Source organism: Phocoena phocoena, chromosome 7 (assembly GCF_963924675.1).
Source record: "Phocoena phocoena chromosome 7, mPhoPho1.1, whole genome shotgun sequence".
Taxonomy (NCBI): Eukaryota; Metazoa; Chordata; class Mammalia; order Artiodactyla; family Phocoenidae; genus Phocoena; species Phocoena phocoena.
In genome coordinates, this window is record NC_089225.1 from 17805752 (window position 1) to 17823601 (window position 17850).

The 17850-nt window shown below is 46.1% G+C and overlaps 1 protein-coding gene across 1 annotated transcript in view; it reads right to left on the bottom strand.

Annotated features, from left to right (window-relative positions):
- Positions 1-17549, bottom strand: part of NCKAP5 (NCK associated protein 5) — a 906625-nt gene extending 889076 nt beyond the window's left edge. The window contains exon 1 of the mRNA XM_065880133.1: positions 17481-17549. Coding sequence (XP_065736205.1) covers positions 17481-17549 — 69 coding nt within the window. The remainder of the gene's footprint in view (positions 1-17480) is intronic.
- Positions 17550-17850: the final 301 nt, after the last annotated feature.

A 17850-nucleotide genomic window follows, 5' to 3' on the forward strand; every position in this document is an offset into this window, starting at 1 on the left:
AAGGAAGAAAGACTCTGACAGGGAGAAGCCGAGGCTGGGTGTCCTGGGGGTGACTTTCCTCTTCTTCCCCTGAGTGAAAACTCCCTCTGTGCACAAGGACAGGCTCTCCAGCCCCTTCAGGGCTCCTGGGGAAAGAGCTCCAATCCCAAATACCATCTATGATCTGTTTTCCATCGTAGGAAAAAAAAAAAAGGTCTGATGCTAGGCATTTAGCTCCATGGGAAACTACTACCACAAATTGAATTTTGGAAATTCAATTCAATTTAAAATGCATTAAAGTCTATTTAAAGAAACTTTCTGGGGCGTCCTTTGTTCTGTGAGGAATCTCTGTAGAAAGAGGAGAGAAGCAACCCCTGATGTGTCTTTTGTGTAAATCTGGATTCACATAAATAGAACTTTCTTAAATCAAGGTGTGCGGGCCTCCTTTGCAAAGGGGTAAAGTTCCTGGAACTTCTTCAGAGCAGCTTGCTCCATCTTCCCCATTGTTCAGAAACCTGGTAGGACCTCTCATCACAATGTGGAGGAAGGTTTCTCAACATGAGGGAGGCCACAGTGATATCTGAAGTAAAGGCCTCCAAGCCAACGGGGAAACTGCTTTGAAAAGAACCACTGTCAAATGGCTGTTGAAGCTACAGCACAGAATCCTCCAGAAGACGGCATCCTGGGAATAACCCACCCCATCACCATGGGAAAGGGAAACCAGAAGGCCCCCAATCAAAGCCAGAGAGGCACACGCCTCTCAACTTTGAAATGCATCCAAGATACACGTGGATGGTGCAGGTATTAGGAGCATGAGGTTTTTGGTAAGACTGACCTTGGTGTTTACTAGTCGAGTGATCTTAGAGAGCAGTCATTTAATTTCTAAACCTGTTCCTTCATCTGTACAATGGGGAAGTTATAGTCCCTCCCTGTAGCATTGTTGTGAAAATTAAGTGAGCTAACATAAATAAAATAATTAAGTCCAGCACCCAGGATATTGTAAATGCTCTGTAATGTTAGTCGCTATGATTATTATTATCAATGCCACTAATTCAAATAGAAACTAAAAACCACGTGGAATATTTTAAGGTCGTCTGATTTTTCCGTAACGTTTCACACAATGTGATGACACATTGAGCGGAGTGTGTAATTGGTCCCCCTCTTTCCATCGCAGAATTCAGTATCCTGTATGACAGAGCTACTCTATCCTAAACCAGTGGCTGGATCCTGGCCTCTTTCCCTCCATCAGAACACACTGGTTCTGTGCTTCATTCTCTCAAAATCTTTTCTCAACCCAACGACAATTGTACAAGCTGATTCCATTTATGTCAGTGCTTTCAAGTGACATAATACAGCTCACTTGAGCACTTACAAACGAATTTTAATTCTAGAATTGCAGTACCACTCAGCACTCACGTTTAAGGTAGCAACGTAGCCGAGCAAAGGATAAGGCCCTTATTAGAAGCAGGCTGTAAACATTATATGAGGACCCTGGTGTTTCTGCTCGGTTTAAGTTACACTGACTTCCAATCATGCATTTTATCTGTTGGCAGGAATACGTAGGTGCCCAATGAATGTTACCTTTGGTGATAATAAAACAAAAGCCTAACTTTCAAAAGTGAAATATCCAAAAGGCCATTGTCTGCATTCTTGGCAGAGGCCAGGGAGCCAGTTTTCCCAAGTCAGCAGCCCCTGAGGAGGCTGGCCAGGGGCCAATTCCCAGGGCTGGCGCATTCCTGGGACCTGGCAAGTGGCCACTGGGCCCCTGTTTCCTTTTGCGTTCTCTTTATGTCGTGGAAAATCTTTCCCGCTTCGACCCCTCCGAGTCTTTCTTCCCCCATCGAAGTAAAGAGAGGGAGTCACATGGGAAATGATCCCCAGCCCCCTCCCCAAATCTCATCTCCCACTGCTCTGAGCTGGCACAGCTCAGAGCAACTGAAGGCATCAGGCAAACAAAGGAGGCTCGGGGGCCCGGTCCTCCAGCCTGGGGCCCAAGAGCCAGCCGGCCCCTGTGCACAGGGGGTCATTGTACACTTGCTTGGAAGACTGTGGGCACCTCTGGAAGCCTTTCGAATAAATGCCTGTTATAAATAGACATTGGCTGGGTTTCAAGGGTGACAGCAGTAGGCCAAAAGTCCCAGAAAAAATATAACGCTCCATATAAGAAGGTCTGGAGTACAGCTCATTAACAGGGGCCTACGGACCCAGCCACTGCAGGAAGAAGAAAGGAATCCAAGGTTTGGTCAGGTACAACCTGTGGTTAACACCTGGGTGAGCATTTCTGGCTGATACCATCATGGAGACACCATTCAGTTTTTACACATCATATATGAATATATGCAAACCACACATTAAAAAAACATCTTTTCTGAATGCCCCCTTCCATCTGCAGACAAAGAAGCTGCCATCTGGAGGCCCCGCATCAGCCAGCTCTGCATATTTTCGGCACAGAGGAGACCGCACGCCACCCACTGTGCCGTGTGCTCTCCGCGAATCCTTTCCGTTCATGCTCCTAACATTCTCCTCCTTCCAGGAGGAGATTAGCACCTCTGCCTATGGATGAGAGCACAGAGGCTCAGAGGAGGTAAGCAGCATGGCCAAGCTGACACAGGCCAGGCTGGTGAACTGGGCAGGTTGAGATTCCCATCCGCTTCGGACTGATTCTCCAGCCCGCCCATGCTCTTTCCACTACATCGCACGGCCTCCGGTTCCCCTGTACCCTTTAACAGTAGTACTCTGTACACAGGGGGCTCTGAGAGCATGCTTCTTCCTGAAGCTGCCACTGCGGCGTATATGTTTGATCAGCTGAAGTTTAGCAGGTAGGAGCTGCACCGGGGCCGGAACAGCAAGATCTTTCATTTGCATAGAGTCCTACCACCGCCAGAGCAACCTCTTGTTCTTTTTTTTTTTCAGTGTCAATGGCGACTTTATTATGCACATAAATTATGTGGAGTCACAGACTGACTCTTTTCATCACTATTTTTTTTAATTGAAGTATAGTTAATTCACAATGTTGTGTTAGTTTCAAGTGTACAGCAAACTGATCCGGTTTTTTATATATATATATACACACACATGCATATATATATATATGTATAAAATACATATTCTTTTTCAGATTCTTTTCCATTATAGGTTATTACAAGATACTGAGTAGAGTTCCCTGTGTTGTACAGTAAGTCCTTGTTGTTTATCTACTTTACATATAGTCGTGGGTATATGTTAATCCCAAACTCCTAATTTATCCCTCTCCCCGCTTTCCCCTTTGGTGACCGTAAGGTTGTTTTCTATGTCTGTGAGTCAATTACTGTTTTGTAAATAAGTTCATTTGTATCGTTTTTTAGATTCACTGATAAGCGAGATCGCATGATATCTGTGTTTCTCTGTCTGACTTCACTTAACATGATAACCTCTTGTTCTTTATTTTCCTTTGGCTTCATGGCAACCCCACTATTGAGCACACAGAGATTCAGAGAGTTTCAAAGACTTGCCGAAGGCCACACATCTACTAAAGGGGTCACCTCAAGTTCAAGCCTACAGACTTCAAGTTCTGATGCAGTGATTAAGCCACTATACCGCATGCCTTGTACTCCGGACAACACGTACATAGCCCCGCACCGGGCATTTTTATCAGGACCCTGGCAGAGAAGACCGCGCTCCTGGCCACATGCAACTTGTCTTCTGAAGGTGTGACATCATAATGTTCAGGTCAAACCAAGTTGGCGAATCTGACTAGAAAGTAACAGGCAGGGACCCATTTCTAACAATATACCGATAATAAACTAGTCTGACTTAGGATAGCGTTATCTTCTCATACCAGAAATGTCAGAAGAGAGGGACTGAGGGGGGGGCATCTATCACACACGATACGTACACTGAATACATCCTGTCGGCCCCTACACACCCACTCCCCACCCTTCTCTACCTTGCTCTGGGCCCCAGTGCTCTGAGGGTCCCCTTTCTCTCCGGTTTCCAACTGGGTTCGACAAATGGGAGGTGCCAGCAGGAGCCTGGAGAGTGGGAGGGGACCACGGTGGGAGTTTTCACGCCCTGGTGCTGACCCCCTCCCCGCTGGTTGTCTGCGTCCTTCCATCCAAGGTGACATCTCCTGCCAAGTGCCTCCCTCCCTGTGGCCACATGGTCCTCTGGTCACCACCTCCTCTCCCCTGCCCTTCCAGGCCTAGCATGGTAATGGCTCCCCGCTTGCTTCTAACCTCGGGTGCTGCACTACGGTCACGTAAGTTCCCTGCATGCCATCACCCCTTGGTAAAAAGGCTCTTTACTAAACTCTCCTCCGTCATGTGGCTCCATGTGCCATCTGTTTCCTTCTAGAACCTCGATGGATGTAGTAAGTAAGGAAGCAGGATTGTGGTTGAAACGTCTTTGTAGGCAAAACTGTGGACACTTATTCAGGTCCTCCTAAGAGGATGACAAGTGTTAACTGTATGGTCAGGCCACTCAAGATGGCTGTTCTCTTGGTCTCACGTGACTGACCTTCCTGCATACTTGCGCCAGGCCCCAGCTAGCAACTGTTCTTATCAAAGGGGCGGTGAGGGGCGTGCCCCTCTCCTTGTTTCCCTGGTAACTAATGAGCCCACATGACATCAATTCCCCTATAACTGGTAATCTCCCCTCCCCACCCTAGGAGCTAAGACTGCCGCCAGGCATGCACTGCACAGGGTAGGGTGTCGCTTCAGACGTGTAAAAACTCCCCCATCTGTTAAACCACTGATGTCTCTGTTGCTGACTCCAGGCTCTTTCCTCGGTCTTGAAGCTGGGCGAGTACAGACCTCACAGGCCTGCGGGGTGCTGCCCAACACCAACCACGTGAGTGAGTTACCCTCACTTCCTCCTTGCTGGACCCCGCCAAACAGGAATGAGGTCAGACGTTCCGTAGAACGGCAAGCTTGGCCCAGGAGATCTCCAAATAGCTCCTCCCACCACCATCTAGCTAGGATTCCATCCAGGGAGGAAGGAAGGACAGTCAGCTCTAGCTGCGTCCCAGTCGTATCTAGTCGGTGCCTTCAAGGACGTCAGCTCAGCGTTGTACCCACCCACGCCGATTCCTGCCAGCCTTCGAGGCCTCACCGTCTCCAGGGGTGGCAGGCCTCTGACCACAGCTCTGCCTCACAGAAAGGCCAACAGCCCCTGAGCCTGCTTATTGCTGGCTCTGACAGATGGATCCCAGAATTCACTAGACCAAATGATTTTATTTCCCTCAACACATGCGTGAGAGCAGTCAATGGATTAACTGTATTAGGAAACCTACCAAGCCGAAGACAACTGCTTCTAACTAAGAACCAAAAAGGTGCTGAAAGACAGAAGGCAAGCAAACCTCAGAGGCATCTTTGGAAATGGACAATTATGATCCATTAAGCCTAGTTAAGGGACTGAAATTTATGAGGAGGAAACATCTGGAGCTGCCTGGAATGCAAAGGAACCAGAAGGAACCACTGTTTGGGCTTGTAGAGAGCAGCCCAGACAAATGGGATTCTGTGTTAGGTGAAAACTGCAAAATTCGTACGTGAGAGGGACAGAGTCGAGGCAGTGCGTCTGGTATTAAGTGAAGCGTTTTAATATGATGGCTCCTGGATTTGCTCTTGAAATATTAATTGAAATTGGGATGAATACGAGCACTGTCATATGAATAGAAAACTGGCAGGAAGATGATAAACACTGGCCTAGCTGAGCCAAGTCAGTGGAACACGGCGATGCAAGAGAAAGTAATGAAAAGGCTGCCAAATTCATAGCCATGAGCCCTGTGGATGCTTAATAAATATTAGTTGATAACAATGAACTAGAGTACAGGGTGGTAAATCAGTGTGAGACAGTTAAGCTGCTGAAATACAGCTAATATATACATAGTTGGTATAACACACACTGATAAATGAATGCGAAGAAAGGAAAATAAACGTGATTTATCTGTGAGGTGCATTTTGCCTGGCACCAGGATGTACGGGTAAGAGAATATTAATAGAAGGGTGGGGACGGGTGGCTAGAGGGGGCAAAAGGAAAGTTAAGATGGAAATTCAGGATCACAACAGCACTTTCTTAGGGTCTCGGCAGTTCCTCCCAGGCGCCTTGGAGTTCTATTGTTCTTTTAAGACACTGTGGCTCTCTCAATAAATTTCTGCTTCCAGGCACTCAGAGACACCATAGATTAATCTGGACCAACTTCCTAGAGGGGGATATGAAAGCTCTCCTCCTTGGTAAGTCCGCCCTGATCAATATAGCCAGAGAGTAACCTCTTCTTCCTAAATCCCATCACTGCTGGTATTACTATGATTTCTGTATATGTGATTAGATTTTTTAAGCAGAAAAAAAAAAAAGCAGAAACCATGCCTTGCGTTCTTAGCACTCACCCCACCGTGCTTCAAACCTAGCAGGTGCTCAATTCCTGGGGTGATCCATTAGAAACTCTGGAAAGGAAAGCAAGCACCTATCAGAGAGGATACCCAGCTACCTTTTGGGTTTGAGGACCTGCTTCTAAGGAGATTGATGAAAGCGCTACCTCTTGTTATGGACAAAGCACTCAAGAGTTCACCGCGGCAACGATCCTAGGCTACCAGAGGAAGATGCAGAAAACTCAGTTGCCATGGAAACTTGTATGATCTGATGACTCCCATTATTGAAAGACGGTGAGATACCAGGAGAATGACAAGCAGATCTCTGATCCCTAAAACAACACAGAACATGCTCAGCAAATGTTTTTCCTCATTTGTACTTATTTCTTCTGTAGAGGCAGTATTATTTCATCATCTACCCATAACACAGCATTTGCAAAGCCTTTCAAAACGTTTCCCGTTTTGATTTAGTGATCTCTGAGACGCTACGTAGGCACAGAGCTATCTCCGAGGCAGGCAGGCAGCACTCATGGCAGCAGCTGAGCACAGGTGATGGAATCAGGGGCTGCTGAGATCCTGCTCTGTGACCTGGGCAAGGGATGCCATCTGTGTGCAGGTGCTATGGACCAGACTTGCTAGATTAATGGCAGGTGGAGCCACTTAACCATTCTTGAGTCAGATGTCTTTGAGAATCTGATTATACCTGTGGACCTGCTCCCCAGAAAAATACACATATGCATATACACATAAAATCTAATACATTTCAGAGAATTTAAACCTCTGCAATCTTCTCATAAATTTGCCCTATCAAGTACCTTGGGACTCAAGAGGGCCCAGCTACCAAGTTAAAAGTCTCTGATGCATAATAATAAAAACTTTACACACACATTAGACACATCCCGGGGCAAACCAGAAAAGCAGGGTGTCATCTACTCTCCCAACCTTCTCAACCAGCACTCAGTGCCTTCTCCAGGTAGTTCCATCTTCCCCCATATCCAGTGTCTCCCTCTGGTGGCTGCTTGCCCGTGAACTGCTTCTCACTGGTACATTCACTCATTCATTCATTTCACGGAGTGTTTTCTACGTGTCAGACTTTAGGGATGCAAATGTGAGTATAACAGTGCTCTCTTATCTTCAAGGAGCTTGCAGTTCAGTTCAGTCGGGATTGACTGTGCTCCCCAGGGGACAATCAGCCAGACAATCAGCCAGACAATCTGGAGACAATTTTGGTCATCACAACTAAAGGAGGAGAGCTATTGGCATCTAGTAGGTAGAGTCCACGGATGCTGCTACACATCCTACAAAGCACAGGACAGCCACCACAGCAAAGAAATACAGGCCCCAGAACGTCAGTAGTGCCTCGGTTGAGGTTCTACAGTAGACAGGCATGTGCCCAAGTGGTAAATGCAGAGATAAAGGTCAGCAGTGAGTATTACGGCAACTCAGGAAAGGACATTTTAATAAGAACTTGGAAAGATACCATTACGATGGCAGTCTGCCTGATTTTCAGTGATTAGAGAAAGGAAATAAGAAGGGAGAGAAGACTCATTCAGGGGGAGCCATCACCATAATACGCTTTGGGCAGCGTCAGATGAAGGAGCACCAATTGCAGAGGGTGGGTAAACAAATGACATATTTTGGGAATCTCCTCATGGGAAATGATGCCGGCTCCCTAACCATCTCCATCAGCCAGTGGCCCAGTCAAAAGAAGGTACAGCCATTTGATAGGATCATCACTCAAGTTATAAAGCCTGTTGCATACTGGGGGTGCTATATTTGGAGGTGCCCCATCATTCACCAGTTCCTCCCTACTCTACTGCCATCCTAATCAATAATTCCACCTTGGTTCGTACATGTCACACCACAATCAGTCCTTATATGGCTAAAATATTAAATTACAGATCTATGATATTATAGATATGTATATATCGTATTATATACGTATATATCACATTTATATATATATCTATATATAGATATACATATAAAATAAATTTTAATCTCTATAGAAGTTGGTTCCAAGACCCAGTTAATCTGAAAAAGCACAAGACGAGAAATTAAGCCTAGACCAAGTTTTGACACATGCATTTCTTATTCTTTATAACCCTCCCCCTCCAACCTCTGCCCCTTTGACAATTCTTTTGTCAAAATCAGGCTTCTGATACCAGGAGGCAGAAATATGGCAGATGTGCTAAAGGACATGTAAACCTCTAGCCCTGTTGAGGCTGGGGCTCTTTAAGGTTGGGGAGGCATCATGTGAGGAACTCCCAGTCACTGGCAAAAAAGGCTTTCTGCTTCCAAGCTGTACAGCACAGTGTAGTCTAGAGGTAGACACACCTGAGTCGAAATCCCAACTCCATCACTCACTCTAATTCCCTTTGCAGTCCTATAGCCTTGAGGAAGTTGATGAGCTTATTAAGCTTCTGATTTCTCATTTGTAAACAGGAATAATTAGACTTCTTACCTTAAAGGGTTGTCCTGAGTATTAAATGACAGTTTCCACCTAAAGCACTGAGCGGAGTGCCTGGCACAGAGTAAGCCTCAAAAAACTGCCGCTATTATCACTAAGGGAAGGAAGCCCTCCTGGTCGACATTCGATGCGTGATTCTCTGCCTGAACACTGTCTGCTAAGGTGGCTTCTGTGTTCGACTCAGCCAGCCCCACTGCTGACACACTGCAGGCCCACCACCTGGGCATATTCTACAGCTGCCCCTCTGTCCTATTCTCCATTCAGACTCCATCCTCAGCAGCAGCATTGCTCAAATCTCTAATCTCCCTCCCAGCGTTGTCCTTGCTGGGTTCTGATCTCTTTCTGTTTGTCCGGAGCCCCTCTACAATGCAGGCCCACCACCTGGGCATATTCTACAGCTGCCCCTCTGTCCTATTCTCCATTCAGACTCCATCCTCAGCAGCAGCATTGCTCAAATCTCTAATCTCCCTCCCAGCGTTGTCCTTGCTGGGTTCTGATCTCTTTCTGTTTGTCCGGAGCCCCTCTACAATGCAGGCCCACCACCTGGGCATATTCTACAGCTGCCCCTCTGTCCTATTCTCCATTCAGACTCCATCCTCAGCAGCAGCATTGCTCAAATCACTAATCTCCCTCCCAGCGTTGTCCTTGCTGGGTTCTGATCTCTTTCTGTTAGTCCGGAGCCCCTCTACACTGCAGGCCCACCACCTGGGCATATTCTACAGCTGCCCCTCTGTCCTATTCTCCATTCAGACTCCATCCTCAGCAGCAGCATTGCTCAAATCTCTAATCTCCCTCCCAGCGTTGTCCTTGCTGGGTTCTGATCTCTTTCTGTTTGTCCGGAGCCCCTCTACACTGCAGGCCCACCACCTGGGCATATTCTACAGCTGCCCCTCTGTCCTATTCTCCATCCAGACTCCATCCTCAGCAGCAGCATTGCTCAAATCTCTAATCTCCCTCCCAGCGTCGTCCTTGCTGGGTTCTGATCTCTTTCTGTTTGTCCGGAGCCCCTCTACACTGCAGGCCCACCACCTGGGCATATTCTACAGCTGCCCCTCTGTCCTATTCTCCATTCAGACTCCATCCTCAGCAGCAGCATTGCTCAAATCTCTAATCTCCCTCCCAGCGTTGTCCTTGCTGGGTTCTGATCTCTTTCTGTTTGTCCGGAGCCCCTCTACACTGCAGGCCCACCACCTGGGCATATTCTACAGCTGCCCCTCTGTCCTATTCTCCATTCAGACTCCATCCTCAGCAGCAGCATTGCTCAAATCTCTAATCTCCCTCCCAGCGTTGTCCTTGCTGGGTTCTGATCTCTTTCTGTTTGTCCGGAGCCCCTCTACAATGCAGGCCCACCACCTGGGCATATTCTACAGCTGCCCCTCTGTCCTATTCTCCATTCAGACTCCATCCTCAGCAGCAGCATTGCTCAAATCTCTAATCTCCCTCCCAGCGTTGTCCTTGCTGGGTTCTGATCTCTTTCTGTTAGTCCGGAGCCCCTCTACACTGCAGGCCCACCACCTGGGCATATTCTACAGCTGCCCCTCTGTCCTATTCTCCATTCAGACTCCATCCTCAGCAGCAGCATTGCTCAAATCTCTAATCTCCCTCCCAGCGTTGTCCTTGCTGGGTTCTGATCTCTTTCTGTTTGTCCGGAGCCCCTCTACAATGCAGGCCCACCAGCTGGGCATATTCTACAGCTGCCCCTCTGTCCTATTCTCCATTCAGACTCCATCCTCAGCAGCAGCATTGCTCAAATCTCTAATTTCCCTCCCAGCGTTGTCCTTGCTGGGTTCTGATCTCTTTCTGTTTGTCCGGAGCCCCTCTACAATGCTTAGCCACCTAGTGTTGTGGGCTGTGCCCACCTGGCCAAGCCTCCCCTGTCTTCCCCCAGCTCATCTGCCCCAAATCTATCCATAGTCCCCAAGGATCTGTGCTGCTGGAGGGCAGCTGGACAGGGCACTTCTCTGGCATCCTCCTCCATGATGGACTCAGCTAGGCTGGTGGGCAGATTCACTGGGTAACTATCCATGTAAGGATATTACACTTCTTAAGCTCTACCACTGCTCGCTTTCAAAGGGAACAGTCAAAGATTCAGCATACTACTTTAGAAAGGTTACTAGCCCAGACCGAAGCTGGCCTGTTCTCTACTGTTGCTTTTTCCTTAAAAAGAGGCCTTGGTTGGATCCTCAGACATCACCACACCTTCCAACATCTGGCTCTGGTGCAGGGTCTGTTCTTAGGACATCTAGGAGATGGCTAAGAGAACTGTCCTTTTTTTAGGGGGAATGAAGCAGTCGGGAAATAAAAAGCTTGCTCTCATTCCTTGACCCTCTTCCACTTGATGATCATTTGGGAAATCTCAAACAATCTTGACATCAGAGAACAAATGTCAGGCTTCCCAGAGGGCAGCTTGGTCTTTGCCCAGCGGTCAGAGGCACTGAGTAAACCCTACTTTACATATGCTTCCCTTAGTAGAAGGGGTCAAAGGTAGCTGGGATCTGAGTAGCTAGAAACCTTCTCCAGCAACCTGGTAGTTTCTGCACAGCATCCCTCTGGTGAAGGGTAATCTAACTATAGCACCAACAAGGTCGGGGTAGCTACAGAAATGCCTGGAGCATTTACAAGATACAGATATTTTCCTGAGTACTCACAATCCAATGGCTGCTGTGAACAACACTAGCCATGCCCATACTTTGCGTTTAGAAAAAGTCTCAGCGAGTTTGGACCTTTCTAAAACCTTTCCCTTTCCTCAACTTCTTGAGAACCTGCATCTTTGCATGACGCCTCAACCCGCCTCTTTGCCTGCCTCGGGGTACTATCTGTCCTGAGGGTAAACACAAATAACTACTCAGACAGTTAGCACTCAGGAAAAGCCAACACGGACCCTCAAGCTTCCCATTTCTCTAATGTGTTCAGATAGCCCTCAGAATCCAGCCTGCTGCTGTCTTTGTAAATAAAGTTTTATTGGCATATAAGCCCCACCCACTGGTCCCTGTCTTGTCTGTGTCCTCTCTCCCCTACGACCATAGAGTTGAGTTGTTGTGACTGCTCATTGAGCCTGCAAAGCCTCAACTCTTCACTCTGTGGCCTTTTACAGAGATTGCTGACACCTGCTTTGAATAACTTCCAGTCACTAAACAGGGTGGCGGGGTTGGGGGGACGGAATAACTGAAGATAAAACAACGGAAGTTTAAATTTGCGTGTCAGTCAGGGCTCTGTCTGTGCGTATGTGTGTGTGTGTGTGTGTGTAAATAAAGAGATTTATTATGAGAGAATGTTCTTGTGATTACGGAGGCTGAGAAGTCCCATAGCTGTCTGGGAGCTGGAGGCCCAGGAAAACTGATGGTATAGTTGACTCCAAACCCCAAGGCTTGGGAATGAGGGAGCCAATGATACAGGTCTGAGTCCAAAGCCTGTAGAACAGCCATGGAGCAGCCATGTCTGAGGACAGAGAAAGTGGATGTCCCAGCTCGTGCAGAGAGCAAATTCGCCCATCCTCTGCTTTTTTGTTCTGTGCAGGCCTTCAGCAGATCAGATACCCACCCACACTGGTTAAGGCAGTCTTCTTTGTTCAGCCTACCAATGCAAATGCTAATCTCTTCTGGAAGCATCCGCACAGACACACCCAGAAATAATGTTTTGCCAGCTATCTGGGTATCCCTTAGCCCAGTTGAGTTGACATATAAAATTAACCATCACAATTTGATATAAGGAAGAAGTTTTCCTGGGAAAAAAATAATTCAGCAATGAAATGAGTTGTCACCAAGGGGTTTAGGACAATCTCCTTGGGTTGCCTTTCTTCTTTTTTTTTAAAATTTATTTTTATTTTTTGGCCGTGCCATGCAGCATGTGGGATCTGAGTTCCCCAACCAGGGATTGAACCCGTGCCCCATGCACTGGAAGCGTGGGGTCTTAACCACTGGACCCCCGGGGAAGTCCTTCTCTTCTATCCCAATCTTTACCTATCGAATTCTCACCATTGCTTCAAAGCACAGATCTAACAACAGCTACTGCATGGTGCCTCCTTACATCCTCCCAGAATGATCTCAAGTCCTGTCACTGTCAATGTCACACCTGTGTACCTTCTCCATGTTCTGTTATTTTTCCTGCTTATTAGATCAGCTTCTACAAATAAACTGTAAACACTTTGAGAAGGAATATTTCCTCATATCAGTCAGGGTCACCCTGCAGGAAAAAGATGACACACTCAAACCACTTAATTGAGGAGATTTTGGTAAAGGCACTGTTGATTCGAGTGTGGGCAGACCTAAAGCAAACCAGCATGAGATGGGCTGGCAACACCCAGGAGTCGTTACTACCAAAAAGCCTGAAGGGGCCTGGGGAGAGAGAAGGTGCCACAACACAGAGAGCTGTGGTTGTAATTGCAGCTAAAGTAGTGGGAGACAGCTGCCCAACTAAAGCTGTGGCCCTAGGCAGAGTAGTCCAGTCACTGTGGTCCACAGCCAGGCAGGGAGAGAGCAGGAAAACGATGACCTCGACTTCTCTTTCCTCCCAACCTGAGATGGCCTTCTAGGTCAGCCCATTGGCCAAACTCAGTGAGATGTCAGAAGGCCAGGGATTCTTTGAACAAGGTCCACGTGGTATATCCTCCAGGGGTGCACAGCCAGGTAGAGAAGGATGGACTGGATCTGGAGGGGGAAATGGCAACTATCCAGCACATCCCATGGCTACTAAAGCATCTCAAATATAAAGCAGGTTTTCAGTGATGTTTGTTGATTGACAGAGTTCATGTGAGCCTGTGGAAGGCCTAATTACTCTAATGATTTGGATGCAAACCATCCAGAGGCTGAAGGATGAATTGAAGGACCTGTGAGGGGGCTTCCCCACGAGTCTGTCAAAAGTGCACTCCGTCAGATGTGAGGATCTAATATGGCCACTGTTTTGTCTTCCTTTCAGTGGGGGAGAAAAGATTGGGGTACCACATGGAATTCATCACTCATGAGAGAAACTGTTACTCCTATCTGTGCTTGAACGCAAAAAGTATTTTCCCCCCAAATTAAAAGAGAATCTTTGCTCTTGAAATGTGAGCTGGAAAAACGTTCACTCCCTGGCCTGCTCGTCAGCTAAACGCTAGCACAGCTACAAGTGTCAAACAGCTATACATGCAGCCTATTTGCAGAGATGATTCCTGAAAACAAAAAAGCAGTGTGAAATGCTGACTTTTTCTGATCAGAAAGCATCCTGGGGTGGGCTGAAGAGTTTTGGGTCAGGAAGAGGCTCCAGTTTCTGGGGTGATTTTTATTGTTATCAGAGAGAAGACTGTACTTTCCATGAATACGCGGCTACTTGGCATACTCCTACCGGGAGAGGCCAACGTGTCCTCGCTTGTCTTTCTCTCCGTGTCTTTACGCCTCACATTGAAACATATTTTTCATTTCAGTTTCACTTCCCCTGTCACGTTCTTCTTTAAAAGGATGATTCACCAAGTCAAAAATCAGCAACATCAAAGAATACTTCAGCGTTACTAGGGTGCACGCACGCCCAGACACACACACACACACGCTCTCAAACCCTCCCATGTGTCACGTCCTGAAAGCAAAATTGTGACCAAGGACCACAAACTCACATCCCCCAGTTGGAGCTTCTTTTCAGTACTTGGACTGTGAGGCTTTTTTATTCTGTGGTTCCTCCAGCATAAAATTTTTAAAACTGTTGCAGGGGAGCTACTCAACACTTCATGATTTGATTATGTGAAATAAAAAGTGTAATGAAGTTAATAGTGCCTTATTCTTGCGGTACGTTCTAAGGAGTTTTTTTGCCTGCAAAATCTGAAAGTGGAAATTACCTCTGGGCCCTCTGACTCTCAAAAATATGGGTCATAACGATTACGGCAGTGGAATGTCGACTTGAGAGCTTAGTATGTTTCTCTTTCCTCTGCTCAGTTTTCCAAAGGATCGTCTCTAACTGGGTTTTTATTAGAGAATGAAAGACAAAGAACTGAAGTGACGGGTCAGAAACCTCACTTCTACTCTTGGTTGTATCCTACTTGTGCAGCCTCAGGAAAAGCATTTAAACTTGCTGATTATTAAGTACTTTTTATCCAGAGTGAGGGGACTGGATAACCCATTCCCAATTTGGATTCTTCGATTTAAAAATAACATAGAATAGAAAAAAAAAAATAAATAAATAAAATAAAAAACAAAACTAACATAGAATCGAATCGAATAATAAAACTAAAAAGAAAATGAGTTGGGAATGAAGAGTGCGTGATATGGTGCCAGTGTTTCTTTCTTTTTCTTTTTTTTCCTTGTATTTCCCAGCAACCCTGATCTAGAATCATCCCTGTGTGCTTCTTGCCTAGGTATTTGTGTGGTTTCGGCACAGAGCCAAAGAGGAGGACAAGGTCTTGGGTTCAAGTCCTTTACAGGCCAGTCAGCTTTAATCTCTTCCCCTATTTGTGTCTGTCTCTCTGACAGTCACAATAAACTTCACTATGGTCTTTCAATGGGTCTCACACCCTAAAAACCAATCCTCTTGCTGTCATTGTCCCAATAGTGGCATCTTATGTGAGGGCAGAACATAACGGTAAAACAGAAGGCAAAATCGTAGTCACATGGCCTACCCTGTATAACGATGAATAGCATTCGAGCATCCCTGTACCTTGGGCCAGTCATAGGAGAACGAATTCTTTTTCAGGATTTTCCCAACAGGCACATGCAGATGTCACATTCAATCTGCCTCTAGTGAACAGGGAAGACATTTCACTAGTGTAAAAACTCTCCTAAGCATCACTTAGGGAGATTTAACAGGATGACGTTTCTCAGGTGGTACCAAGCAACAAGTTCTCCTTTTCCCAATGTTCTTTTGTGCTGGAAGTCAAGAAACGGATCCACAGTCCCCACAAGACTCAGGCTAGAGCCACATGCCAATGGGAACGCAAGCTTGATTTGGGATTTTCAGCCGGCAAAGGTAATATGACGGCTTTGATTTATGCTCACGGTCAAGTCTGTCCTTAAGGAAAATTTAAACATGGCAAAAATTTCATTGAATCTCCTTCTCTGATTTTCAGATGCCCAGTGCCCTCGTGATAATCCACGTCCCCTCCCCTCCTTGCGCCAGCCCAGCCTTGCATGCTGGCACTCTGTGCTCTGTATCCTTTTCTTTACCAGCTCCCTCAACAAAATTCTGCTCATCTGTCTGACATCTGGGAATGATCCAAGGCCTTCTATTAATGAGCGTTACTGTGAATGACTTAAAGACCATAGCTTAGCATGCTTGCTTTTATAGGGTCTTTGTATCTTCTCTGGGACCTAAGGCCAAATTGGGGGCTTTAGGGATTAATCAGCAAGGATGCTACTTCTGTGTTAAGAGAACCTTTCTCGGGCTGCTCCTACTATATATACTACATGAGTGCCTAGCTAGGCATCAGACAGACCTTACTGGCAGGTTGATATGTAAGAAGTGTTTCCTTTGGCAAAGAAAAGAAGGAGAGGCTGAGAAATTATCTTTTTATCCTAAGTTTCCCTAGAAGTTGCAAAGGGTATAGACATATAAACACACACTCACACACACACACACACACACACACACACACACACACACAATTTTCACTGCACTGTACCTGGAGACAGAAAGACCTCAGAAATGAGAAGAGGGCATGCCAACTGGGAGGAGAACTTAAAACCCTATAAGAGTTCTTAGCCTCTGAAGGTATGCTGCCCAGTACAGAGCTCACAGGGACACAGAAGAACTAGACACAAAAGTTAAATGCAGCTCTTTTCTCAATTCCCAGAAACTCACATTTATGAACAGTTTGTGACGTGAAGCCTCAGCAATCACAGGGTAACTAGCTAATCTAGACACCGACAGAGCAAGTCCTACAGCAGCAGAATTGGAAAAGGGCAACTAATAAATCAACAGATATTTTATTGGATACCTACTCTGACCCCAACTCCAGGCCCGAAGCTGGGAGGACACAAATGAATAAAGCACATCCCTAAATGTCATGCCAGAGAAGGTACTAAGCTACCTTTCTACTTGAGTAGATGACCAAAAGAGTAAAGAATGACTTGCTTCATTTGATTTTTTACTCTGTTCAGATGCATCATTGAGTAGGTGACCCCAGACATCTCAGATCAGACTGTGAAAGACTGGCCAACCTTCAGAAATCAGTGACTTTTGGAGTCTGTTTCCTTGGACTAACCAGATCCTCATACACGAAAGCAAACCCAACCAAATTGTTAAGAATGACGTGCATCAGTATTCAAACTTTTAGAAAGAAAGTTTATGGACCATTGGACAAATTTACATACCCAAGATCTCAGAGATTTTCTTCGCTCTTCAGTATTTGAAACTCCAGTGAATTCTTGTTCAACTTACCCGCAGAGTTAAGATAAATGGGTGACAGAACAACTATATACTAGCTTGGCATTTGGTATCAGCTGTACAGTAGTGTTTTTGTATGGGTTAAAGTTTACTTCAGCTGGAATTAATGTAATTATATATAATGCTGACAGATTAGGACATTTGCCTATTAGGACACTATACAAACATTCCAATAGTTTGCTGGCTTTTGACTTTGTAAAAAATAAGTGAAACAAAAATCCCGGGAGATATTGTTAATGGGGTAACTGGAATAGAGGTTTTGAAAGCACAGGGTTCAGGAAATCACAAAGAATAATGCATTTTAAGCCAAAACATATAGTGGTAAATGAATATTTAGTACTTACCACAAGACTGCTATCTAGAGACAGCCTTTTTCCAAAGTCCCTTTTCTCAAGCTGTCTCTTTCCCTCCATGAGTGAAGTTATTTATTTTCCTTTGTGATTTATAAGAATTCCCCTTCTGTTTCCAGGGTCACTGCAAAAAGTGAACATGTGTTTTACCATCCGAGCGAACAGTGTTTAGACCCCTGTTGTTCACCTTCTAACCAGGAGCAAGTGTTGAAGCCAAAAATACCCAGACCCAAATCATAAGTTTAGAACTGGGTTCTCTCAACTCCAAAACCCTCGCCCGCTGCCAAGGTCAGAGTCGTCTTTATGGAGGCCCCTGTGTTTTCACAGGTTTTCCTAATGGAGTCACGGAATGGGTTTGCAGGTC